General features: G+C 47.0%; 3 protein-coding genes across 4 annotated transcripts in view; 1 reads left to right on the forward strand and 2 right to left on the reverse strand.

The window, feature by feature from the left end:
- Positions 1–14,692, reverse strand: LOC132571097 (zinc finger protein 154-like). Its single transcript, XM_060237774.1, has 6 exons — positions 14,644–14,692; positions 9,966–10,472; positions 7,786–7,891; positions 6,382–6,464; positions 5,601–5,727; positions 1–3,230 (listed from the first exon to the last, which is right to left on the reverse strand). The coding sequence occupies exons 2-6, from the start codon at positions 10,368–10,370 to the stop codon at positions 2,254–2,256; spliced, it is 1,698 nt and encodes a 565-aa protein (XP_060093757.1). The 5' UTR covers positions 10,371–10,472; positions 14,644–14,692; the 3' UTR covers positions 1–2,253.
- LOC132571081 (zinc finger protein 91-like) overlaps positions 1–27,821 on the forward strand; it is a 336,113-nt gene that overhangs the window by 134,274 nt on the left and 174,018 nt on the right. The gene's annotated exons all lie outside the window — the stretch shown is intronic.
- The window catches only part of LOC132570949 (zinc finger protein 883-like), a 19,629-nt gene continuing 2,373 nt past the window's right edge, over positions 10,566–27,821 (reverse strand). The window contains exons 3-4 of the mRNA XM_060237583.1: positions 23,557–25,489; positions 10,566–10,608 (exon numbers count right to left, since the gene is read on the reverse strand). Coding sequence (XP_060093566.1) covers positions 10,566–10,608; positions 23,557–25,489 — 1,976 coding nt within the window. The remainder of the gene's footprint in view (positions 10,609–23,556; positions 25,490–27,821) is intronic.

Below are 27,821 nucleotides of genomic sequence, written 5' to 3' on the forward strand. Positions count from 1 at the left end.
TCCTCATTTATGCTTGTTTATTTATACTCAACATCCTTGGCCAAAAACTCTTGAGGTGGTTTACAAAAATCAAAAGAATAAAACATGAAACAGCAAGTAACAGCAGGAAAAAAACCGTGTTACATAAAGAGGCCCATAACACCTACGATAAATCATCAGCTAAAACCACAATATAAAATACCATAGCATAAAAGCTACTGCATATAAATCTGCTACTTTGTGAAACACACGAATGAAGTTAAAAAGTCAACTAGTCACTTCTGTCCTTCTTCCTAAAATAGAAACCACACCATGCTTTCAAAAAAAAAAAAAAAGACCAGTAAAAATAACACAAAACAGGGAGCAAGGCTTTTGTGTTCTCCAGAACTCTTCGTCAATTTGGATGAAGGGGTGGGGGCACTGTTTCAGGGCATGATCTCAAGATCTTGCACTAGCAAGAGAAGATCAGGGCCTGAAATTTACCCCCTCCCATGTCTGTCTGTCTGTCTATCTATCTATCCATCACCTGTTAAAGAAGTCTGGGAAACTCGGAAGCCTGAACATCGCTTTGTGTCACTTCAATGGCTCCTAACAAAAGGCAACATGTGTTTACTGATGCTGAATTTTGGTTTGGACCACTTCACATACTTCCAACGTTCTTCCTAAGCTCTTTTATTTTACCTTACAGCTTCTCCTCCGGGGAGCTAAATATGCTTCACGCTCAAGAGACCCTCTAAAATCAGGAAAACCAAAGCAGGACTCTGAAAGAAGATACTTTAGCTTGCTTTCCTGGCCTACAGATTCCTCCCTCCTCTTGGAGCCTTTCCCAACTATTTGCCTGGACCGAAGAGGCTTACGGATCAGGCCCAGTAGAGAAGATCTCTGCTCCTTACACTAGCTAAACACCTAAAGAGCTAAGGAGCGACTCACCGCTGGGTTTTGACCCTTCTAAGGCCTAACTCCAGCCTGCAAATCCTACGGCCTTGCTACAAACTGCAAAGGAAAGAGCCAGGTTAGTAAAGTTACCATTGCAATTTGATTTCACCCTTTTTTTGTGCATCCTAGTGCTGGAAGAAGACAGCATGGGGGAAAGTCCTAAAGCCTCACTTTTGGCTGCAAGGAAGGGCTGAGGAATGGCCCAGGGGCTGAATGAGTTTTGTGTAGGTGCAGGTGGGATAGGAAGGGAAGGCTGAGTCCAAAAAGCTCCCGCCTGCTCTGAATCAAGGCTGTGAAGAGTCCCCTGCTAAGGAGCAGAGCAGGGGACAGACTGAGGGGCTGCCACTGATCTGCCGGCAAGGACCTCAGCCAGGGCAGGCCCCCGTCTCCTGCTTCCGTGGCAGAGAGCAGCATCAGCTCCTCCTCACCGCATGTCCCGTTTTCACAAGAGCAGGACTCGGTCGCAGCCTGTATCCACGGACAGTGTGGTGGGCGCTGCACCACTGGCATCCCGAGGTCAGCTTCTTCACCCAGCAACTTCACTGCAGTAAATATACCATGCTGCCTCTTTACCCAGCCACAGTAAACTCAATCCCCTGGGGATTTCTCCCAGGGATTTGAATGCCCAATCTGCCCTGTGGCTGGGAGCTTAAGCAAAGCAAATAACGCAGATCTTCTATCTACCAAAGAGTAGCCAAAGATTCTTTGACTGCCGACTTTCCGAAAGAGATCATACTGAATTGGGTTTTGAGGAAAACAGAGCTCAGGGGGAGAGCGGCCATCGGCGAGCAACGCAGTCTGGTCCTGGTCCTCCAGGACTGAGTGGAATGGAACTGCTGCAAAATTGAACCAACCAATCTTGATCCAGGCGGGCAGTGTAAGAGGGAGACCTGGGTCAACAGCATTGCATGTTGCTGAGAAGTCCCAGGCAATCGGTAGGGGAAAGAGTCCCACCCCGGAATGGCAAAAGATTGCTGCCCACAGGCAAACGGAAGAGTTCCAGCAGCAAAATCACTACGGAAGCAGTTTTGAGAGAGCTCTATAAAGAGTCCACAGTTGCTTAAGAAACCCTGCAGCGAAGATGCCGATGTTTTAACACTTTCTCAAGCATGGAAAGCCAGATATTAGGAGGCGTTTACAAGTGGGGTGACTACTTGGCTAATTTGCTTCCTACAACTTGGCCCGTGTGGCTTTTTTGGTGGGAAGCAAGGTTTGACCACTGTCTGAAGCCTTTCCCACACTCTGAGCATATATGTGGTTTCTCCCCTATGCAGATTCTTGGACGGGAATAAGATTTGAGATCTTCTGCCTGAAGATTTTTTTCACAACTCATAGTGTTTATACAGTTTCTTCCCCATCTGTAATATCTAACGGGAAGGACAGATTGACCACTGACTGAAGCTGTTTCCATACAGAGCATATATATGGTTTCTCCCCTGTGCAGATTCTTTGATGGGAAGTAAGGTTTGAGCTCTGACTAAAGCGCTTTCCACACACGTAACATTTATAGGGTTTCTCTCCCGTGTGGATTCTTTGATGGGAATAAAAGTTAGAGCTGAAACTGAAAGTCTTTCCACACTCTGAGCATTTATATGGCTTCTCCCCAGTGTGTATTCTTCGATGGGAAGCAAAGCTGGACCTGTGAATGAAACTTTTCCCACACTCTGAGCAATGATATGGTTTCTCTACTGTGTGAATTCTTTGATGGGAAGTAAGGTTTGAGCTTTTCTTGAAGCTCTTTCCACACTCCAAGCATTTATATCGCTTCTCCCCTGTGTGGTTTCTTTCATGATCACAAAGACTCGAACTGTGACGGAAGCTCTTTCCGCACTCAGAGCAGTTATATGGTTTCTCCCCTGTGTGGATTCTTTGATGGGAAGTGAGGCCCCCTTTCTGACGGAAGCTCTTTCCACACTCTGAGCATATATATGGTTTCTCTCCTGTGTGGATTCTTCGGTGGGAAGAAAGGTGTGAGCTCCAACCAAAGCTCCTTCCACAGTCTGGGCATGTGTATGGTTTCTCCCCTGTGTGGATTCTTTGATGGGAAGTGAGATGCTCCTTCTGAATAAAGCTCTTTCCACAGTCTGGGCATGTATATGGTTTCTCCCCAGTGTGGATTCTTTCATGGGAAGTAAGGCGTGTTCTCCGACTGAAGCTCTTCCCACATTCTGAACATTTGTATTCTCTGTGACCTTCCTCTTGAACTGAATTTTCATGGAAACTGAAATTGTCAGAATCAACAAATTCCTTCCTCCTTTGTTGTTGGTCTTCAGATTTCTTTCTGTGCTGTTTCCCTCCTCTCTTGCTTTCCCTCTCTGTTGGAATAAAGAGAAAGAAACTGAGTTTTCCACCAGCAAATTAATCCATTTTGGACTTTGCCTTTTCACAACTGAAATTCAAACATGATACTCTTTTTTTACAGTGTCTACATCAAAGTCTATGGGGAATATTAGGAAGGTGACTGAAAACAAACCAGCCAGAATCATAATGTCCCTGTATAAATCCACGCGACAGCCTCCTTTGGAATACCGAGGATAGTTTGGATCACACCATCTCAAATATAAGAAGACTGCAGATTTATACCCCGCCCTTCTCTCTGAATCAGAGACTCAGAGCGGCTTACAATCTCCGATATCTTCTCCCCCCATAACAGACACCCTGTGAGGTGGGTGGAGCTGGAGAGGGCTCTCACAGCAGCTGCCCTTTCAAGGACAGAGGCTCAGAGCGGCTCACAATCTCCTTTCCCTTCCTCCCCCACAACAGACACCCTGTGAGGTGGGTGGGGCTGAGAGGGCTCTCACAGCAGCTGCCCTTTCAAGGACAGGCTCAGAGTGGCCTACAATCTCCTTTCCCTTCCTCCCCCACAACAGACACCCTTTGAGGTGGGTGGGGCTGAGAGGGCTCTCACAGCAGCTGCCCTTTCAAGGACAGAGGCTCAGAGCAGCCTACAATCTCCTTTCCCTTCCTCCCCCACAACAGATACCCTGTGAGGTGGGTGGGGCTGGAGAGGGCTCTCACAGCAGCTGCCCTTTCAAGGACAGAGGCTCAGAGTGGCTCACAATCTCCTTTCCCTTCCTCCCCCACAACAGACACCCTGTGGAGTGGGTGGGGGTTAGAGAGCTCTCACAGCAGCTGCCCTTTCAAGGACAACCTCTGCCAGAGCTGTGGCTGACCCAAGGCCATTCCAGCAGGCGCAAGTGAAGGAGTGGGGAATCAAACCCGGTTCTCAGATAAGAGTCCGCACACTTAACCACGACACCAAACTGGCTCTTGGGAGGATTGGCTACATCAGGGGATGTGTGGCCTAATATGCAAAGGAGTTCCGGCTACAAATAAAGCCCTGAGTGGGTAAAACTTAACCAGTGTGGTCTCAACACCAACTCTCCACCTGACAGACTTAACACAGGTAGCATCTGAATGTGGTATGATCAGAAACAGTGAGTGGGAAAAGTACAGAGGAGGGCAACCAAGACAATGAGGTGATTGGAGGACCTTCCCTGGAAGGAAAGGGACTTTTCAGTTTAGAAAAGAGACAACTAAGGTGGGGGGGGCATGAAGGGCTTTTTTTTTTAAGCAGGAGGTCCTTTGCATATTAGGCCACACCCCCTGATGTAGCCAATCCTCTTGGAGCTTACAGTAGGCCCTGTAAGAAGAGGCCTGAAAGCTCTTGGAGGATTGGTGACATCGGGCGGGTGTGGCCTAATATGCAAAGGAGTTCCCGCTACAAAAAAAGCCCTGGGAATGTGACTAGAGATTTACAAAATTATGGATGGGGTGGAGAGAGCTGACAAAGAGAATTGTTTCCTCCCTCTCCCTCAAACAAGTTTTCTCCCTCTCCCAAATACTAAAACTCAAGAGCATCCGATGAAGCTGAAGGGCATCAGGTTCAGGGCGGACAAAGGGAAATGCTGCTTTACGCAGTGATTAAAATGTGGACTTTGTTGTGAGAGGGATGTAGTGATGGCCACAGGGATAAAGGGATTAGGGAGATTCATGGAGGAGAAGTCTATCAGCGGCTACTAGCCATTGCGGCTGAGGGAAACCTCCACATTCAGAGGCACTAAAACTTTGAATCCCAGAGCCTGGAGGCAACATCTGGGGAAGGCCTCTCTACTGTGTTGTTGGTCTTCCAAAAGAACTGCTTGGCCACTGTGTGAGACAGGATGCTGGACTGCAGGGACCTCGCTGTCCTTATGAAGGCCTCAGCCTCTCTGCCCTGTTGCTGGCCCTCCAGAGGAACTGGTTGGCCACTGTGTGAGACAGGATGCTGGACTAGATGGGCCACTGGTCTGATCCAGCAGGGCTCTTCTGATGTTCTTATGAAGGCCTTGGCCTTTATGCCATGTTGTTGGCCCTCCAGAAGAACTGCTTGGTCACTATGTGAGACAGAAAGCTGGGCTAGGTGGACCACTGGTCTGATCCAGTAGGGCTGTTCTAATGTTCTTATGGGGACCTCAACTATGCCTTGTTGTTCACCCTCCAGTTGGCTAGTGTGTGACAGGATGCTGGACTAGATGAGCCACTGGTCTGATCCAGCAGGGCTCTTCTGATGTTCTTATGAAGGCCTCAGCCTCTCTGCCCTGTTCTTGGCCTTCCAGAGGAACTGGTCAGCCACTGTGTGAGACAGGAAGCTGATGGTCCTTCACTGGTCTGATCCAGCAGGGCTCTTCTCTTATGAGACATACCCAGGAAGGCCAGATTGCTGAAATTCTCCTCCATGACTTCCTGGTGCAGGGCTCTTTGGTCCGGATCCAGCAGAGCCCACTCCTCCTCTGAGAAGTGCACGGCCACATCCTCGAAGGTCACCAGACCCTGAAAGAAGAAGGACATGTTTTCTTCTCACAAATAATGAATGCAATTTTCTCATCACAGAGTGAAGGGTGAGGTGTTTGGGAGTGCTCCTGAAGGATCCATTGAGGCAGTGTTTCCTCTAAGCAAGCTCACAGTTTTTTAGCCTCCAGTTCACACATTGAGGAGCCCTGTGGCGCAGAGTGGTAAAGCTGCAGTACTGCAGTCCAAAGCTCTGCTCATGACCTGAGTTCGATCCCAGCGGAAGCTGATTCAGGTAGCCGGCTCCAGGTTGACTCAGCCTTCCATCCTTCTGAGGTCGGTAAAATGAGTACCCAGTTTGCTGGGGGGGAAGTGTAAATGACTGGGAAGGCAATGGCCAACCACCCCGTAAAAAAGTCTGCCGTGAAAACGTGATGTGATGTCACCCCAGAGTCAGAAACGACTGGTGCTTGCACAGGGGACTACCTTTACCTTTTTTTCATACATTTGTGTCTCAGCTCAGGAAAAATGGCTGTAAAGCAAACTAATTTATGCAGTAGTTCACAGCTTTAATGCCTTTAGCTAACAAGGTAGGATTTTTGCTCACAAGATTCCACAGCTTAGAAGGAACACTGATTGGGGGTACTGAGATGGGGGTATTTGAGGTATCCCCAGCCCTTAGGATTCTTCCCCTACCTCAATGGGATGCACAGATGATGCTTTCGCTCTTCCACAATGAGGGGGAGGCCCAGAAAAACCAGGCAGTGCCCTTCCGCTATCTGTGAGGGAGAGAAGAGATAAATGCCGTTGCCAATTCCCGCTTTCAGAGCCCCAAATGTGCCTCCTTGCTAATGAAGGACATATAGATTCTGCCCCAAAGGGAAAACACTCCCTCTCTCTGCTAAGATGGTTCTACGACTGTGTCTGAACTATTCTTATTCATCCAGCCCAGGGGTGGCCAGATTTGCTTAACTAAGAGCCACACAGAATAAAAGACAGATGTTTGAGAGCCGCAAGACATGAACATGAGATGTTGGAGGGAAGGGAAGGGAAGGGAAGGGAGGAAGGGAGGAAGGGAGGAAGGGAGGAAGGGAGGAAGGGAGGAAGGGAGGAAGGGAGGAAGGGAGGAAGGGAGGAAGGGAGGGAGGAAGGAAGGAAGGAAGGAAGGAAGGAAGGAAGGAAGGAAGGAAGGAAGGAAGGAAGGAAGGAAGGAAGGAAGGAAGGAAGGAAGGAAGGAAGGAAGGAAGGAAGGAAGGAAGGAAGGAAGATAGATGGGGGAGAAGGAGTGGGAAAGAAAATTTTAACTTCAAAGTCACAGACTGGCTTGGCTTGAAGAAGTGATTTAAAAAAGACTTTTAAAAAGGTCTTCAAGACAGATAACAGGGAGGGGAGGGGTTGAGAGTCACACAATATGCATGAAAGAGCCACATGGGGCTCCCGAGCTTCAGTTTGGGCACCACTGATCCAGTCTATGAACCTGCATATTTAAGCATTTCCACTTCTTTATTTCTAGACTATCTTTCTAGAAGCTGTTCCAAAGATATAAAAACCAGGGATGTTCATGAAGTCGTGGTTTGAGAAGCGATGTTTGCGAACTGAAGAACCGCCAGGGGCGTCCACAAAAAAAGCCATGGGGAGCAGAAAGCAGGGGTTTAAACTTTAAATGGCTCACAAACTGTTATGGACAGGGTCAGCTCACAAATGAACTTCCAAGTTTATATGGGTTCATGGTTTGATTCATGGCTCATCCACCAACCACAAACTGAACCGCAAAAACGCAGTTTGTGCCCATCCTTAGTAAAAAGAAATCGTTAAAAGCCACTAAAATAATGACGTTAACTGTGGCAATACATTGGAGCTGTATACCGATCTGTAGCTACTGACTTTTTTAGAATGGAGAACTGTCATGGGAGGCGGAAGTTGCAGGGTCTGAAGCATAGAAAGGGTGGGGGAATGGAGTACAGAAATCCTCTGTTACGAATATATCTGTATTTGCAAGCAGCAACGAGAGCTACATGGAAAATCATTGCCATGAGGAAAACAACACAGGTTGACTTCAGAGAAGGAGACCAAGCTGACACTTTCTCCATTAATCCTTACCCAGGGAGTTGGCATCTCCATCAGCATGACTGAAGAGTGACCTTGGCCTTGAGTCTGATGGAGCCCACTCGGCCTCAGGGAAATCATCAGTCCCTTTTGACGGACCCTGAAACAAGCAGTGGGGAGAGAGATGAGGAAAGGCGCAGCAGAAGAGATTCCACAGCTGATTCCCAGGGGGAAAAAACCAGCACTGAAAAGGGTGGGGGATTTTGTAGGATAATGTGGTTCATGTTCAGCCAATTTGGAAAGAAAGAAGGAGATGAAGGAGGAGGAGAAGATGAAGAAGGAGGAAGAGGAGGAGGAGGAGGAAGAAGAGATGAAAAAGGAGAAGGAGGAGGAAGAAGAGATGAAGAAGGAGAAGGAGGAGACGGAGGAAGAAGAGATGAAGGAGGAGGAGGAGGAAGAAGAGATGAATACTCTACCGAGTTCAGTACAAGGTGCTGGTTATTACCTTTAAAGCCCTATATGGCCTAGGACCTGCCTACCTGATAGAGGTTTACAAGGGGTGACATGATAGAGGTTTACAAGATAATGCATGGGATGGAGAAAGTAGAGAAAGAAGTACTTTTCTCCCTTTCTCACAATACAAGAACTCGTGGGCATTCGATGAAATTGCTGAGCAGACAGGTTAAAACGGATAAAAGGAAGTACTTCTTTACCCAAAGGGTGATTAACATGTGGAATTCACTGCCACAGGAGGTGGTGGCGGCCACAAGCATGGCCACCTTCAAGAGGGGGTTAGATAAAAATATGGAGCAGAGGTCCATCAGTGGCTATTAGCCACAGTGTGTATGTGTGTGTGTGTGTATATATATATATATATATATTTGGCCGCTGTGTGACACAGAATGTTGGACTGGATGGGCCATTGGCCTGATCTAACATGGCTTCTCTTATGTTCTTACCTTAGGGACCGTCTCTTCCCACACGTTCCCCAGAGAGCACTGAGATCGGGAACTCAAAACCTTCTGGTTGTTCCCGGGCCAAAGGAAGCCCGTTTGAAAGCTACAAGGGACAGGGCCTTCTCCGTAATGGCTCCATCCTGGTGGAACCAGCTGCCGGAAGAGGTAAGGGCCCTGCGGGACCTTACCCAATTCCGCAGGGCCTGTAAGACAGCCCTCTTCCGGCTGGCCCACAACTAACCGGCACTGAACACTGAACACCGAATACTGAACCTGAAATTGAATTTTAATTGAGTGTAGCTTTAAGACCGCTGTATGTTTTTAACGTTTATGTATATAACAATTGCCTAGATTTTTAACTATAAATTATGAAATGTTAATTTTTAATGCTTAATTTTATATTTTATGTTAGTTTTACATGTTGTAAGCCGCCCTGAGCCACCTGGTGGGAAGGGCGGGATATAAATCTCAGATAAATAAAATAAATGAAGGAGGAGAAGTTGAAGGAGGAGGAGGAGGAGAAGGAGGAGGAGGAGGAAGAAGAGATGAAGAAGGAGGAGGAGAAGGAAAAGGAGGAGGGGGAGACGGAGGAAGAAGAGATGAAGAAGGAGGAGGAGGAGGAAGAAGAGATGAAGGAGAAGAAGGAGGAGGAGAAAGAAGAGATGAAGGAGAAGGAGGAGAAAATGAAGAAAGAGGAGGAGGAGACAGAGGAAGAAGAGATGAAGAAGGAGAAGGAGGAAGAGATGAAGGAGGAGGAGGAAGAGGAGAAGGAGGAGGAAGAAGAGATGAAGAAGGAGGAGGAGGAGGAAGAAGAGATGAAGGAGAAGAAGGAGGAGGAGAAAGAAGAGATGAAGGAGAAGGAGGAGAAAATGAAGAAAGAGGAGGAGGAGACAGAGGAAGAAGAGATGAAGAAGGAGAAGGAGGAAGAGATGAAGGAGGAGGAGGAAGAGGAGAAGGAGGAGGAAGAAGAGATGAAGAAGGAGGAGGAGGAGAAGGTAATGATAATGATATTGGATTTATATCCTGCCCTCCACTCTGAATTTCAGAGTCTCAGAGCAGCTCACAATCTCTTTTATCTTCCTCCCCCACAACGGACACCCTGTGAGGTGGGTAGAGCTGAGAGAGCTCACAGAAGCTGCCCCCCTTTCAAGGACAGCTCCGCAAGAGCTATGGCTGACCCAAGGCCATTCCAGTAGCTGCAAGTAGAGAATCAAACTCCGGTTCTCCCAGATAAGAGTCCACACACTTAACCACTACACCAAACTGGAACCTTCTCACCTGCACTTCCGGCATCCTGTCTTCTTGGCTCAGGAGGAATCTTTCTACCAGGGCCACCGCCTGGACACTAGTCTTGGGCCCACATTCCCTGACCCAGGTTTGCATCTCCAGGGGCAGGATGGCCAGGAATTGCTGCAAGATCATCCCATCCAGCACCTCCTTGCCGCACCCTTCTGGCTCCAGCCATTGACGGCAAAGATGGTGGAGCCGGCTGCAAACCTCCCGTGGTCCCTCAGCCTCCTGGCAACGAAAGTGCCGGAAGATCTGGGGCTGTGCATCTGTGAAGGATATATCTGAGCTCAGAATCACTGGTTCGGATCTTTCCCAGAGTTCCCCATTCTTCACTGCCTGGAGAAAATGAACTCCCTTTTCTGCGCCGGGGGCTGATAGTTCACGCTCTTCCATCTCATCGGGTTAGCTTCCAATTCGGCGGATGGATCTCGTTTTTCTGCTCCAAATTCCTTTATTAAGGCGTGGGGTGGCAAACTTGAGTGGAGCTCCTGAGACCTGTGAAGGCAACAAGGAGCAAATTTTGAGAATCTCCACAGACCACAGAAAAGGCTTCCTTTAGCCATCACATGGCCTTTCCCATGAATTTCCCTAGGGCCCGTTTCTAAAGCTTTCTAAAGTTGTGGCTTTTACTCTATAAACAAACACGGAATTAAGTCCTTAGCATGTGATGTTCTCTATTTATGATGTGTCCTGAAGCTACAGCTAGTCAATAAGAAAACAGCAACAGCCGTGCTGGATCAAACCACCTAGTTCGGCATTCTGTTTCAGATGGTGGCCAACCAGTTCCTTTGGAGGGCCTAAAACACTGTAGACAAACTGAGGCCTTCATAAGAACGTCAGAAGAGCCCTGCTGGATGAGACCAGTGGTCCACCTGGTCCAAGCTCCTGTCTCACAGAGTGGACAACCGGTTCTTCTGGAAAACCAACAAGGCATTTAGAGTTTGAGGCCTTCCTCCAACGTTGCCTCCTGGGCACTCAAGATTCAGCCGATTCCCCTTAGCCACCATGTCTAGTAGCCGAAGGATTTATCCATATGAAGAATCCTCTTTTCAAGCTGTTTATACTTGTGGCCCTCACTATCCTCAGGTAGTGAATTCAACATTTTAATCACTGTGACATGGGATTTCTTCTGATTCTGCTTGCTCATTTTTTTTTGTTTGTTTCTTCAGTGTATCCTATTGCAATCTGTACAGTGTAAATCATAAATTAAGCAAAATATTTTCAAAAGAATTCTGTCCCTTTTCCTTTAGTGTTTCATACCTAACCAACAATTATTATGTTGTGTGCATGCACACAAAAGCTTATACCTTGAGTTAAACTTTGTTGGTCTTAAAGGTGCCACTGGACTGGAATTTTGTTCCTTTGTGTCATTCCAACACAGTGACCCATTAGATCTGTTCACAGTCACAGAAAGCCAAGCAGCACAGTGTGAGATTGGAGCCCACCAGAACCTTAGAGACCAATAAGATTTCTGGGGTATTAGAAACCGAATGAGAGCAAGTTCTGAATATAAATGTCTGAGGAGATTTCTGGGGTATTAGAAACCGAATGAGAACAAGTTCTGAATATAAATGTCTGAGGAGATTTCTGGGGTATTAGAAACCGAATGAGAGCAAGTTCCGAATATAAATGTCTGAGGAGATTTCTGGGGTATTAGAAACCGAATGAGAACAAGTTCCGAATATAAATGTCTGAGGAGATTTCAGGGGTATTAGAAACCGAATGAGAACAAGTTCTGAATATAAATGTCTGAGGAGATGGATTTGGAGCAAAAAATATCTGGGCTTTAAAAAATCTTTTCTGAGACACTTTCCTTTAAGCCTTGGTACATCAAAAGCTACAGCTACTATGTAGAAATGATAAATGTATAACAGAATATGCAATAATAATGAAATTAATAACAGAGTTGCAAAATAGAATAGTTCTGAAATCTGAAATTTAAAATGTTTGAAGGACCACCATATCTTATAGAAAATGTCTTAAAAGCTATAATGAAGGGGATGTTGAGGAGAAATATAAATTTCCCCCCCATTCTATATATCCCCCAATGTATAATAACTTATATATATATATAATTTGTTACACAATCCCTCTTTTTCTTTTGTATGCCCTCTACACTATACTTCACTATCTCTATCATCCATCCATCTATCTATCTATCCATCTCCATCTATCAACAACAACAACAACAAAATTTCTCAGAGATGGGATGTGTTTGTTACCAATGCTGAGTTGCTATGCTGAGTTGGCATGAGCTAGCTCACAGTTGTTTAGCCTCAGGCTCACACATTTTTGTCTTAGCTCAGGAAAAATGGCCCCAGAGCAAGCTAATTTATGCTCAGAACTTTAATGCCACTAGCTCACAAAGCAGAATTCACAAGATGCTGCGGCTTAGGAGTATTGTTCGTTACAACTGGTTTTGTTAGGACATTTGGTTTGAATCAGGGTCAAGGTATGTGTGTGTGTCTCGGGGAGGGGAGAGATGGACTTTATTGGAAATTCCTAAAGATCTGGTGGCAGAGCCTTAGTGAAGACAGAATACCAACTTGGTGGCACAGGGGCCATCCCCTCAAGCTTTCATTTTCTCCAGGGGGACTGATCTCTGTCGTCTGAAAATCAGTCGTCATTTTGGGAGAATGCCAGCTGTCCCCTGGGGGTGGCAACCCAGTGCCTGACTCCATATCTCACCTGTCACCAAACTGAAGAGGGCTGGTTCCAGTGGGATCTCCCTCCGTGGGTAAAACAGGGGCATCTGCTCTTTACCCAGTCTATCCCAGGGTCTTGTCCCTAAAAAGACTACGGTTGCCCTTGGCGTGTGTGGGAGGGTAGGGCTACCGGATCCAGGTTGGGAAACTCCTGGAGATTTGGGGGATGGAGCCTAGGAAAGAGAAGGACCATAAGGAAGGCCGAGCGCAAAGAAATAGATGCTTTTGAGCTGTGGTGCTGGAGAAGACTCTTGAGAGTCCCTTGGACTGCAAGAAGATCCAGTCAGTCAGTCCTAAGGGAAATCAACCCAGACTGTTCCCTGGAAGGTCAGATGCTGAAGCTGAAGCTCAAATACTTTGGCTGCCAAATGAGAAGGGAGCCCTCCCTGGAGAAGACCCTGATGCTGGGAAAGACAGAAGGCAAAAGAAGAAGGGGACGGCAAAAGATGAGCACAGAAGAATAGATGCTTTTGAGATGTGGTGCTGGAGAAGACTCTTGTGAGTCCCTTGGATTGCAAGAAGATCATATCAGTCAGTCCAAAGGGAAATCAACCCAGACTGTTCCCTGGAAGGTCAGATGCTGAAGCTGAAGTTCAAATACTTTGGCCACCAAATGAGAAGGGAGCACTCCCTGGAGAAGATCCTGATGCTGGGAAAGACAGAAGGCAAAAGAAAAAGGGGACGGCAAAAGAGGAGATGGCTGGACAGCGTTACTGATGTAACTAACATGAATTTGAGCAGACTTCAGAGGATGGTGGAAGACAGGAGGGCCTGGCGTGACTTGGTCCACGGGGTCTCAGAGAGTCGGAATCGACTGTGCGACTGAACAACATTTGTGAAGTTTCTGCATTGTGCAGGGGGTTCATGGGTCCCCAACCCCCAGTCCGTGGACCAGCACCAGTCTGCAGCCTGTTAGCAACTGGGCCGTGAGTTGTATAATTATTTCATTATATAATACAATGTAGTAATAATAATATTATTCCTCTTCCAATTAGCCTTTTAAGATGGAACCAGAACTAATATTACGCTATCTTGGACAAACAGAGACTGTGGCACCATTGTATTGTTTTAGCTTAATTTTAATATTAATTTATATATTGTATTTATGCCGTTGTTTATTGATTTTATTATCTGTTTATTGTTATACCATGACATTATATCATGCTTTGTAAGCCGCCCTGAGCCTGCCTTGGCAGGGAGGGCGGGGTATAAATAAAAACTTATTATTATCATAATAGTAATAAGACGATATTGGATTTATATCCTGCCCTCCACTCCGAATCTCAGAGTGGCTCACAATCTCCTTTATCTTCCTCCTCCACAACAGACACCCTGGGAAGTAGGTGGGGCTGAGAGAGTTCTCCCAGAAGCTGCACTTTCAAGGACAACCTCAGCGAGAGCTATGGCTGACCCAAGGCCATTCCAGCAGCTGCAAGTGGAGGGGTGGGGAATCAAACCCGATTCCCCCAGATAAGAGTCTGCACACTTAACTACCACACCAAAATAAAGTGCACAACTGTATCATCCCAAAACCATCACCCACCCCTCCCATCCCAGTCTGTGGAAAAACCGTCTTCCGCAAAACCGGTCCCTGGTGCCAAAAAGGTTGAGGACCACTGGAATAAATGACCCTGGGGGTGCCTTCCAACAGACAGGGACCTCAGCAAGGTATAATCCCATGCAGCCCACCCGTCAAAGCATCCATTTTCTCCAAGGGAACTGACCTCTGAATTCTGGAGATGAGCTGTCATTCCAGGGGATCCCCAGGTCCCGCCTGGAGGTTGGCATCTCCCCCCAACCGACCTCTGCCTCCCCAAAGTCCCCCTCTAGGGCAGGGGAGAGGTCTCTCTGCCCCTCCTTTGTCCTCCCGTTCCCTTGCCCCCCATTGCACCCGCTCTTCTTCCCAGGAGGGAAATCCCGGCTTTTGCAAATTTGCACCCCCCCAAATGCGCCCAACTCACCAGATCCGCCCAGCGCGGGAGCTCAAACGGAGAGTGGGGAAGGTAGAAGGGAGTTTGGACCGGATGTGACCTCACAATCCCGCCCTCCTCGCTGCTTCTCTAGGAATCCGGACTCTCTCCCTTTAACCCTTCCTCCTCCAAGCAAGGGGAAAAGAACCTCAGATTTAGCCATCAGTGGCTGAAAGCAGAAATGCAAAAAGTCTAGGCTGATGGGGTCTGAGCCAGTGTCCCCTCTAAGCTCAGTTAGTGTGAGCTAGCTCACAGTTTTTAGCCTCACGTTTTTTTTTTTATTCATCTCCGGAAAAATGGCCTCAGAGCAAACTAATTTATGCAGTAGCTCACAACTTTAATGCCAGCAGTGTTCTCTCTAAACTGAGTTAGTGTGAGCTAGCTCACAGCTTTTTAGCCTCCAGCTCACACACTTTTGACTTAGCTCAGGAAAAATGGCCCCAGAGCAAAGTAATTTATGCAGTCACTCACAACTTTAATGCCAGTAGCTTACAAAGTAGAATTTTTGCTCACAAGGAAATTTTTAAAAATTGTATGTACTGTCAAAATGTTTTAATGATTTTATTGTACCTTCACTTTAACATTACGTTGTTTTAACTGTTGTTAGCTGCCCTGAGCCCATTAGAGGAGGAAAGGAAAGGGCCCCTGTGCAAGCACCAGTCATTTCCGACTCTGGGGTGACGCTTTCACGTTTTCATGGCAGGCTTTTTACGGGGTGGTTTGCCATTGCCTTCCCCAGTCATTACACTTTCCCCCCAGAAAGCTGGGTACTCATTTTACCGACCTTGGAAGGATGGAAGGCTGAGTCAACCTGGAGCCGGCTACCTGAATCCAGCTTCTACCGGGATTGAATTCAGGTCATGAGCAGAGTTTGGATTGCAGTACTGCAGTTTTATCACTCTGCACCACGGGGCTTCTAAGGACACAACAGAGGTTTTTAAAATGAAGCGCTGGGTGTAAATTATTTGGAAAGGGGTTGAGAATAAAATGGCCGATATCGTAATGCCCAACCTGAATGTGGCAACCCTAACCTCTCCCCCACCCCCTCCACCCCACAGTGAACCTGGCAATCCTATGGCCAGCTCAGTGAAAGTGTCAACCCAGTGTGCTGCAGCAGTGAAAAGGGCAAATGCCATGTTAACGGATTATTTCATATCAGCTATGACCTGATTCTTTCAACTCAAAATGCCAGGGATTGAACCTAGGACTTTTTGTACGCCGAGCAGGTGCTCTATCATTGAACCATGGTGATCCTGGAGCAGTCCCCCGCTGTCTTGCCCCTGAAGGTGGAGAGCCGGGCCATAGACCACTTCCCAGACGGAGGTTCTGGATGAGGAGTTCCTCATGAGCCTGACAGAAGCCAGGAAACAAAGCAGGACTCAAGTGGCACCTTTAAGACCAACTAAGTTTTATTCAGAACGTAAGCTTTCGGGTGCTAAAAACACATTTCTTCAGACGAGGGGATCAGAAGCCAGGAAAGAACTTCTTCCCACTCTCCCCAGTTTGATCCAACTATTCTTTGCTCACTCCCCTTGTCTGCCGTATCAGGGTCTTTCAAAAGGGTCCGCTGGCGTCCCAGGATGGAGAAAGCTCTATCATTCATACCTCAGGTGGCGGTCACTCTTCAAGTGCTAAGTGTGGCCAGTGTAATCTTGCTTGAGCAGTTAATGGGCAGTATCATCCTCAGCACGTTCTCGTTACGCACGATCACCATCTTCAAGTCCTTGAAGGGCAGTCATCTAGAGGATGGTGTGGAATTCTTTTCTGGGCCCCAGAAGGTAGGACCAGAACCAATGGATGGAAATTAAATTAAGAGTTTCCAGCTCAACGTTAGGAAGAACTTCCTGACCGTTAGAGTGGTTCCTCAGTGGAACAGGCTTCCTCAGAAGGTGGTGGGCTCTCCTTCCTTGGAGGTTTTTTAACAGAGGCTAGATGGCCATCTGACAGTGATGAAGATCCTGTGAATTTAGGGGGAGGTGTTTGTGAGTTTCCTGCATTGTGCAGGGGGTTGGACTGGATGACCTGGAGGTCCCTTCCAAGTCTATGATTCTATGAAAGAGGGCTCTCCTTTCTTGGAGGTTTTTAAACAGAGGCAAGATGGCCCTCTGACAGCAATGAAGATGCTGTGAATTTAGGGGGAGGTGTTTGTGAGTTTCCTGCATTGTGCAGGGGGTTGGACTGGATGTCCCTGGAGGTCCCTTCCAACTCTATGATTCTATGATTAGCAATCTTAGCACCCTTGTAAAAAGGTAAAGGTAGTCACACCGAGTCATTACCAACCCATGGGGTGATGTCATATCACAGCGTTTTCTTGGCAAACTTTTTGTTATGGATTGGTTTGCCATTGCCTTCCCCAGTCTTTTACACTTTCCCCCCAGCAAGCTGGGTACTTGTCCCTTTATAAAGTGTCACACAGGATAGTTATTAGGGTTTTCTGTGAATCTAGGTGAGATTTTCTCTCTCTTTGTATTTTCTGAAGCATTCCAAGGTAGTTCTTTTGAAATTTAATTAGCTTTAACACTCATTTATTCAATCGAGAAATGTTAGCTGATTTTCCTTGAAAGTGGGCTTTCAGTTATTTTAGGGTTAATCTGTTCTTGTTTCTCTTTTTTTTATAATCTCGATTTTTTTTAAAAAAGCCCTTTTTTAGTAAAAATAATTAACTCACTAAACGTTTCTGCCTGAATTGCAGGCATGAAGTAAAATAAAGAACTCACCTATAAATATTGTGCTATTGCAGTAAATCGCACCATTACTGTCTGTATAGATTTTTAAAGACAGAGTCAGGTGAGTAGCTATGTTGGTCTGAGGTAAGTTTGAGTGCCGTGACACCAAATTAAGACCAACAAAGTTTAATTCTGAATACAAGCATTTGTGTTACATCACCCTGCCAATAAAGAGACATCAACCTGCCAACAAAAGTCCGTATAATCAAAACGATGGTATTCCTAGTAGTAATGTATGGCTGTGAGAGCTGGACTATAAGGAAGGCCGAGCGCAGAAGAATAGATGCTTTTGAGCTGTGGTGCTGGAGAAGAATCTTGAGAGTCCCTTGGACTGCAAAAAGATCCAGTCAGTCAGTCCTAAGGGAAATCAACCCAGACTGTTCCCTGGAAGGTCAGATGCTGAAGCTCAAATACTTTGGCCACCAAATGAGAAGGGGGCACTCCCTGGAGAAGACCCTGACGCTGGGAAACACTGAAGGCAAAAGAAAAAGGGGACGGCAAAAGAGGAGATGGCTGGACAGTGTTACTGATGTGACTAACATGAATCTGAGCAGACTTTGGAGGATGGTGGAAGACCGGAGGGCCTGGCGTGACTTGGTCCAGGGGGTCGCAAAGAGTCGGACTCGGCTGAGCAACTGAACAGCAACAACCCCATGGAGGTTGTCGGCATAGGGTTGCCAACTCCAATTCAAGAAATATCTGGGGACCGCAAAAGACGAGCACAGAAGAATAGATGCTTTTGAGCTGTGGTGCTGGAGAAGACTCTTGAGAGTCCCTTGGACTGCAAGAAGATCCAATCAGTCAGTCCTAAGGGAAATCAACCCAGACTGTTCCCTGGAAGGTCAGATGCTGAAGCTGAAGCTCAAATCCTTTGGCCACCCAATGAGAAGGGAGCACTCCCTGGAGAAGATCCGGATGCTTGGAAAGACAGAAGGCAAAAGAAGAAGGGGCTGGCAAAAGATGAGATGGCTGGACAGTGTTACTGATGTAACAAACAAAAATTTGAGCAGACTTCGGAGGATGATGGAAGACAGGAGGGCCTGGCATGACTTTGTCCACGGAGTCGCAAAGAGTCGGACTCGACTGTGCGACTGAACAACAACAACATCAGCATTTGTGTGCATGCACACTTCTTCAGATACGAAGAAGATACAAGGATAGAGGCACACAAAAGCTGATACCTCAAATTAAACTTTGTTGGTCTCAAAGGTGCTCCTGGACTCAAACACACAGAACAAGTAGCTCAGTTTCAAATTGGATGTGGGATAATTATCGTGCTACACTCCTACCCATTCACTCCAACATGTTTCAGGCACTTGGTCTTTTCTCTTAACAGCAGGAGACCCCTGCCAGATTAGCTCGATGGTCTGCATGTTCCAGCATCCCTTTTATTTATGTTTACCATAGCCTGACTTAGAAGATGATGATATTGGATTTATACCCTGCCCTCCACTCTGAATCTCAGAGTCTCACAGCAACTTACAATCTCCTTTACTTTCCTCCCCCACAACAAACACACTGTGAAGTAGGTGGGGCTGAGAGAGCTCTCCCAGAAGCTGCACTTTCAAGGACAGCCCTGTGAGAGCTATGGCTGACCCAAGACCATTCCAGCGGTTGCAAGTGGAGGAGTGGGGAATCAAACCCGGTTCTCCCAGATAAGAATCCGCGCGCTTAACCACGACACCAAAGCAGGCTAGCCTGATCTCATCAGATCTCAGAAGCGAAGCAGCGTCGGGAGTGGTCAGTATTTGGATGGGAGACCTCCAAAGAATACCAGGGTCATGATGTAATGCAAGCAGTGACAAACCAGAAAGTCTCTCGCCTGGGGCTGCCGCGTTAGTTGTGATGACAGCAAATAAAAAAAAGAAAAGAATTTTGAACCACCTTTCTCAGTTTATTTTCATTTCATTGATTGGATTTATAACCCACTCTCCCCGGTAACCAGGCTCAGAGCAGATAACATTGTTGATAAAAGCATTCCGCTATCTAAAACATTATAGTTCTAATACACACAGTTACAATAGACAATGAAATATGTAATAAATATCACTGACAATACAGTGAAATATGGCGGAAAATCTCAGGGGGAGTCATGTAGAACTGTCTGATAAGAGGGAAGGGGAGAAAGGAGGGAGAAAGGAGCAGGCCAGGCCGAGATGGAACACATCCAGCTACAACCCATAACTGCCCTATGCTATATGCCCAGCAACACAACTCTGTTTTACAGGCCCAGGGGACTCCAGGTAAGTTACAATCTGTAAGTTTTCCAACTGCATCCAGTCAAATACCACAAACAGGGCCTAACCAAGGTCTATAAACAACAGCCTTTGTCTGTGGAGGGTTCCTCAGTATTATTATTATGCATCATTTTGGTTATTTTCTCTTTTTTTGGGGGGGGGGGGGAGAGAATAGTAGGAAGTCTGTCAAAATTCTCACAGGAGGTTTGAGAAAACGGAGCCCAGAAGCAAAGTTTTTTTTGTTGTTGGTGGGGGCGGGGGAGCGGTTAAGAAAGAGCACAACAAAATTCAGAGGTTCCGGCGCTCCGCCGATTATTATCACTTTTGAATCACCTAATTTCTACTAGGGGGGGGGGGCTCTAGGTGTTATACAGAATTGTAAAAACAATAAAAACTGGAAATCTAAAAATCAAGAGGTGAAATCTATAGTGCCCTCCCATTTCCGGCCTATGGGCCCCTCATGGATATGGGTGAATTAAATCAGTCAAGGGGACAGAGAACGACAGGGCACTCTGCATATAAACCTGGAGGCCTCATTTCATTACCAGTCAGCAATAGACCCATCCAGGGGTTTGGGGGGGGCAGGAGCACACAGCAGTGGAGCTCCACTTGGGCTGACCAGGGCTCTGGCTGGCGTGCCGGGGAAGGCACCGGGAGGTGTCTTTAAACATCCCCCACGCTGGGGAAAGCACGGGGGAGCTCCTGCTGAGCTTTTTCTACAAAAAAAGCCCTGCCCCCATCCTCCATAAATACACCCAGATTGCCTTTAAGTCTACTTAAACCAGGTGGCATCGCCAAATCTTGTGGCTGTGAGTTCCACAAGACTACTCCCTGTTGTATGAAGCGGTGCATTCTTTTGAATGTAAACGCACGATTCTGCCTTATACTGAGTCAGGACTGTGATCTATCAAGGTCAGTCTTGAGTCCTAAACGAGATGTTATTTGAGCATCAGCTCTCCTGGAATAGGGTCCTCTCCATAGTGTTTAGTTAAAAAAAAAAGGTAAAGGTGACGGTAGCCCCCTGTGCAAGCACCAGTCGTTTCCGACTCTGGGGTAACGTTGCTTTCACGTTTTCACGGCAGACTTTTTACGGGGTGGTTTGCCATTGCCTTCCCCAGTCTTTTACACTTTCACCCCAGCAAGCTGGGGACTCATTTTACTGACCTCTGAAAGATGGAAGGCTGAGTCAACCTGGAGCCGGCTACCTGAACCCAGCTTCCGGTGGGTTTAACTCAGGTCGTGAGCAGAGGGCTCTGACTGCAGTACTGCAGCTTTATCACTCTGCACCATGAGGCAGTTTAGTTTAGTTACACTACGCAATTGTGCCTTTTGCTTTCAAAAGCAGAGGAGAGATTTTAGACAGTGAACCTATCAGGGATCTTAGTCCCAGGCAGAGAAGTCAACTATTCAAAGATTAAAAAAAGGTAAAGTTAGTCCCCTGTGCAAGCACCAGTTGTTTTCACCTCTGGAGTGACGTTGTTTTCATGTTTTCACGGCAGACTTTTTACGGGGTGGTTTGCCATTGCCTTCCCCAGTCATCTACACTTTCCACCCAGCAAGCTGGGGACTCATTTTACTGACCTCGGAAGAATGGAAGGCTGAGTCAACCTCGAGCCGGCTACCACGAACCAGCTTCCACTGGGATCGAACTCAGGTCGTGAGCAGAGGGTTCCGAATGCAGTACTGCAGCTTTACCACTCTGTGCCACGGGGCTCTTCTTATTCAAAGATACCATTTAAAAAAAAACAAACCAAAAACTATGGCTCCAATTCAGGTGTGATCCCATCCAATGTGAGCAAAGGAAATGGATGAAAGCCTGAAATCAGAGAGAAAAGATGCTCTCTGGTCACCGAATCTCAAAAAAGATATTATAGCATTGGGGAAAGTGCAGAAAAGGGCAACTAGAATGATTAAAGGGTTGGAACACTTTCCCTAAGAAGAAAGGTTAAAACACTTGGGGTTCTTTAACTTGGAGAAACATCGACATAGGGGTGACATGATAGAAGTTTACAAGATTATGTATGGGATGGAGAAAGTAGAGGAAGAAGTACTTTTCTCCCTTTCTCACAATACAAGAACTCATGGGCATTCAATGAAATTGCTGAGCAGTCGGGTTAGAACGGATAAAAGGAAGTCTTTCTTCACCCAAAGGGTGATTAACACGTGGAATTCACTGCCACAGGAGGTGGTGGTGGCTACAAGTATAGGCAGCTTCAAGAGAGGAATGGATAAAAATATGGAGTAGAGGTCCATCAGTGGCTATTAGCCACAGCTTATCGTTGGAACTCTCTGTCTGGGGCAGTGATGCTTTGTATTCTGGTGCTTGGGGGTGGGGAGCACAGTGGAAAGGCCTCTAGCCCCACTGGTGGACCTCTTGATGGTACTTGGGGTTTTTTTGGCCACTATATGACGCAGAGTGTTGGATTGGATGGGCCATTGGCCTGATCCAACAGGACTTCTCTTATGTGGCAGTGAATTCCACATGTTAAGGGTGATTAACATGTGGAATTCACTGCCACAGGAGGTGGTGGCGGCCACGAGCATGGCCACCTTCAAGAGGGGTTTGGATAAAGATATGGAGCAGAGGTCCATCAGTGGCTATTAGCCACAGCGTGTGTGTATATATAAAAAATTTTGTCACTGTGTGACACAGAGTGTTGGACTGGATGGGCCATTGGCCTGATCCAACATGGCTTCTCTTATGTTCTTCTGTGACACAGAGTGTTGGACTGGATGAGCCATTGGCCTGATCCAACATGGCTTCTCTTATGTTCTTATATGACACAGAGTGTTGGATCGGATGGGCCACTGGCCTGATCCAACACGGCTTCTCTTATGTTCTTATATGACACAGAGTGTTGGATCGGATGGGCCACTGGCCTGATCCAACATGGCTTCTCTTATGTTCTTATGTGACACAGGGTGTTGGACTGGATGGGCCATTGGCCTGATCCAACACGGCTTCTCTTATGTTCTTATGTGACACAGAGTGTTGGACAGGATGAGCCATTGGCCTGATCCAACATGGCTTCTCTTATGTTCTTATATGACACAAAGTGTTGGATCGGATGGGCCACTGGCCTGATCCAACACGGCTTCTCTTATGTTCTTATGTGACACAGGGTGTTGGACTGGATGGGCCATTGGCCTGATCCAACACGGCTTCTCTTATGTTCTTATGTGACACAGAGCGTTGGACTGGATGGGCCACTGGCCTGATCCACAGGGCTTCTCTTATGTTCTTATGTGACTCAGAGTGTTGGACTGGATGGGCCATTGGCCTGATCCAACAGGGCTTCACTTATGTTCTTATGTGACTCAGAGTGTTGGACTGGATGGGCCATTGGCCTGATCCAACAGGGCTTCTCTTATGTTCTTATGTGACTCAGAGCGTTGGACTGGATGGGCCACTGGCCTGATCCACAGGGCTTCTCTTATGTTCTTATGTGACTCAGAGTGTTGGACTGGATGGACCATTGGCCTGATCCAACAGGGCTTCTCTTATGTTCTTATGTGACTCAGAGCGTTGGACTGGATGGGCCACTGGCCTGATCCACAGGGCTTCTCTTATGTTCTTATGTGACTCAGAGTGTTGGACTGGATGGACCATTGGCCTGATCCAACAGGGCTTCACTTATGTTCTTATGTGACTCAGAGTGTTGGACTGGATGGGCCACTGGCCTGATCCAACATGGCTTCTCTTATGTTCTTCTGCTATTAGTTGATCTTTTGGACTACACAAAATACATTTTGTAATACCTACATCCTACTGAGAATGGGCTGCCCGGAGGACTATTTTCCTCGATTCTCAGTCAAAACTCACAATTGTTAATTTCTACTACATTGTATAGCACAGTACTTATTTATCTTTTTCCTCCTTCTAGGCTGATCCTGCATTGAGCAGGGGGTTGGGCTAGATGGCCTGTATGGCCCCTTCCAACTCTATTATGCTATCCCCAGTGTGAACTTTATGATGCACAAGAAGCTGTTCGTGACTGTAGAAGCTTTTTTGACACTCCATGCACTGATAAGGTTTCTCTCCTGTATGAGATTTTTCGTGCATTGTAAGGCTTGAACTCCAACGGAAACTCTTCCCACATTCAAAGCATATATATGGCCTCACCCCTGTGTGAATTCTTTGGTGCCCACTAAGGTAAGAACGTTGTCTGAAACTCTTTCCACACTCCGGGCATGTGTACGGTTTCTCTCCTGTGTGGGTTCTTTCATGCTCTTTGAGGTGGGTGCTGCGTCTGAAGCTTTTCCCACACTCTTCACACTTATGTGGCTTCTCCTCTGTGTGTATTCTCCGGTGCTTAGTTAGGGACTGGCTCAGCTTGAAGGTCTTTCCGCACTCTAGGCATTCATATGGTTTCTCCCCGTTGTGGCATTTTTGATGTAAATAGAGATTGGCTTCCTGGCTGAAACCTCTTCCACATTCGGCACAATTATACAGCTTCTCCCCACTATCCATTTCTTGAGGTACAATAAGATAACCACAAAAACAGAAACCTTTTGGGCACTCTGAGCACTGGTACAGTTTCTTCCCTGCGTGGCTTTTTTGATGGATTATCAGGCCCGAGCTCACACGAAAACCCTTCCCACACTCCAAGCACTTATATGGCTTCTCCCCGGTGTGAATTCTTTGGTGTTGACTAAGGTGCGAGTTCTGTCTGAAGCTCTTCCCGCACTCGAGGCATTTATATGGCTTCTCTCCTGTGTGCATTCTTTCATGGGCTTTCAAGGTGTTGCTGTGTCTGAAGTTCCTTCCGCACTCTGCGCACCGATGTGGCTTCTCTTCTGTATGTATTCTCTGGTGTGTAATTAGGGCCTGGCCCAACTTGAAGGTCTTTCCGCACTCTAGGCATTCGTATGGTTTCTCCCCATTGTGACACCTTTGATGTAAATAGAGGTTGGCTTCCTGGCTGAAACTTTTCCCACATTCGGCACAAGTATATGGTTTCTCTCCGGTGTGAGTATTTTGATGTACGGCAAGGTGTGAGCTACGCTGGAAACCTTTCCCACATTCCAAGCATTTGTACGGTTTTTCATCTTTGGGTATTCTCTCACGGGAAGCAAGAACTGGGCTCTGTGGATCTGAGCATTTATAACTCTTTCCCCCTGTGTGGACTCTTCGATGGGAAAGAAAGGCATCCGTCTGACAGGTCTCTTCTGTGTAAGCTCTCTGAGTTGAAGTCAGGTGTTCACCATCATTGAAACTTGTCCCATACTCTAGGCACTCAAATGGGTATGTCCCTTCATAGGTTCTCTGATGCTCACCAAGTTGTGAACTCAACAGGAAACTCTTTCCATACCCCAAATATTCATGTGGATTCTCTCCTAAATGAGACCTTTGACGTTCACTGAGCTTTCCATTGTCTGTGAAGTTTTTTTCAGATTCCCAATAATGTGGTTTCTCCATACTGTGAAGCTGCTGATGCTTAGTGAGACTCGACTTATCAGAAAAACAGCTGCTACAGCCTGAGCATTTATACAGCTCCTCTCCTGTGTGGCATCTTTGATGCGCCTTTAAACTGAGGCCGTTCGCAAAGTTCTTTCCGCACTCCCAGCACTTGAGGCCTTTCTCCCTTGTATGGGCTTTGCTAGACGGATTAAGGCTGGATTTCAAGTGGAATGTTTCCTCCGCCAAAAGGCTCTTCTTTCCTGTCTTTCTTTCGCAGTGTTGTTCTTGGATTGATGTCACATGGATCTCGCCACTCTCTCCAGCAATGAATTTATCCTTCCTGATCCAAGTTGGGCACCTCTTCTTCCTCTTCGATCCCCCTTGAAGCCCAAAGGCCTCATCCGTTTCGTGCACGGTTGTTTCTAACAATACTCCGGAGAACTCCCTGCAATATTCCACAGCATCCCAATCACCTACTGGAAGAAAGAGAGAAAATCTCGGTTAGGAGCAGAGTTGAAGAACAAAGTCATTCATCAGCAACCTGACCCACGAAGATTACATTTCGTGTTTAATTCTGGGTTAAGTAGTTTAATATTATTACAAATTGCTTTGTATTTGACAGCATACATCTACAGATGAGTTTTCTACTGAATCTGTATGCTTATGCTTATTTATTAAGCAGCTCAGAGAGCCCGTTTGGTGTAGTGGTTAAGTGTGCAAGCTCTTATCTGGGAGAACCAGGTCTGATTCCCCACTCCTTCACTTGCAGCTGCTGGAATGGCCTTGGGTCGGCCATAGCTCTCGCAAGAGTTGTCCTTGAAAGGGCAGCTGCTGTGAGAGCCCTCTCAGCCCCACCCACCACACAGGGTGTCTATTGTGGGGGAGGAAGGTAAAGGAGATTGCGAGCCGCTCTGAGACTCTCCATAATGGAGGGCGGGATATAAATCCAATATCTTCTTCTTATCTGAGAAAACCGGGTTTGATTCCCCAGCTATAGGTCAACCATAGCTCTGGCAGAGGTTGTCCTGGAAAGGCCAGCTGCTGTGAGAGCCCTCTCAGCCCCACCCACCTCACAGGGTGTCTGTTGTGGGGGGAGAAGATATAGGAGATTGTAAGCCGCTTTGAGTCTCTGATTCAGAGAGAAGGGCGGGGTATAAATCTGCGGTCTTCTTCTTCTACTCTAGAATCATACTGAGTGCCATTATCTGTGTTATGTTTAGGCAGCCTTATGTGTATATATAAGCATTGATATTCTATTTCGCACTATTCTGTAACTTATTTATTTCTCAATAAACTGGTTATTAATCTAAAAAAAAATCAGCAACCAACAGAATTAGCTCTTGTATAGAATTAATGCGAACTAGTGGGGAACCAACAAGGACTTAGAGGAAGGGTGTCAGACATGAGGCCCAGGGGCCAAATTAGGCCCCTGAAAGGGTCCTATGAGGCCCGCAAGCAACTGGCTGTCATTTGCTTCCTTCTCCCTATATCTTGCTTCCTTCTGCATCACAGCTTGCTTTGCCAGGCTTGCTCAATCGCACAAGAGCTACAGAGCAAAGTCTCTATCTTCTCCATTGGCTGAGGCTCCTCGCTTGGGGAGGAGGGGGGAGGGAGAGTTCGTTTTGCCAGGCTCTCGCGATCGCACAGCAGAACTACTGAGCCGAGCCTCTCTTCCTTCTATTGGCAGAGGCTCATCAGAGCAAGAGTTGTCAGTTATCAGAGACTGTGAAGTAGGCAAAATATGGCAAGAGTGCTAATGTTTTAAGCATATTTTATTTTAAGGTTGGTTTTTTTTAAAACCCCTTTGTGTCCTTTATAAAGTTTATATCTCCACTACCTGGCATTATACTTCAAGACAGATCCAGCTCTCATGACAAATGAATTCAACACCCCTGACTTAGAGGAAGAATTAGATTCTCACCCACATTTCCTGCTTCCCTTCCCTGAAAGCCTCCGTAATCTCTCCCCCTTTTCTGGCGTCCTTCTCTCTTTTCCCAGCCTACTTTCATCTGCACGTTGTCTTCAGCTTTCACTCCTTCCCTCCCCCTGACAGCTTTTCCCTGGGAAAGCTCTGGTCAAGTTGAGTGGTGCCAGTTGAATTGCGCAGAGTTATGCTGTGGAGAACCTACAAGGACTTTCCATTGCATCTCCTCCCCGTGTTGTTTCTCTTCTCCTGGCAGCCCCATATCCTGACCTTTCTTTGATCCCTTCTCTCCTTCAACCTACCCACCAACCTCCCCTTCTATCTGCCCCCGCCCTCTGAATCCCAGAGCCAACAGGCAACATCACAGGAAGGCCTTGGCCTCTCTGCCCTGTTGTTGGCTGTCCAGAGGAACTGGTAGGCTACTGTGTGAGACAGGATGCTGGACCAGAGGGACTAATGGTCCGATCCAGCAAGGCTCTCCTGATGTTCTTGTGAAGGCCTCAGCCTCTTTGCCCTGTTGTTGGCCCGCCAGAGGAATTGGTTGGCCACTGTGTGAGACAGAAGGCTGGACTAGATGGACCACTAGTCTGATCCAACAGGGCTTATGTTCTTATGAAGACCTCGGCCTCTTTGCCCTATTGTTGGCCCTCTAGAGGAACTGGTTGGCCATTGTGTGAGACAGGATGCTGGACTGGATAGACCGCTGCTCTAATCCAGCAGGGCTTTTCTGATGTTCTTATGAAGGCCTCAGCCTCTATGCCCTGTTGCTGGCCCTCCAGAGGAACTGCCTGGCCCCTGTGTGAGACAGGAGGCTGGAGTAGATGGACCACTGGTCTGATCCAGCAGGGCTCTTCTGATGTTCTTATGAAGGCCTCAGCCTC

Source organism: Heteronotia binoei, chromosome 5, assembly GCF_032191835.1.
Source record: "Heteronotia binoei isolate CCM8104 ecotype False Entrance Well chromosome 5, APGP_CSIRO_Hbin_v1, whole genome shotgun sequence".
NCBI lineage: Eukaryota > Metazoa > Chordata > Lepidosauria > Squamata > Gekkonidae > Heteronotia > Heteronotia binoei.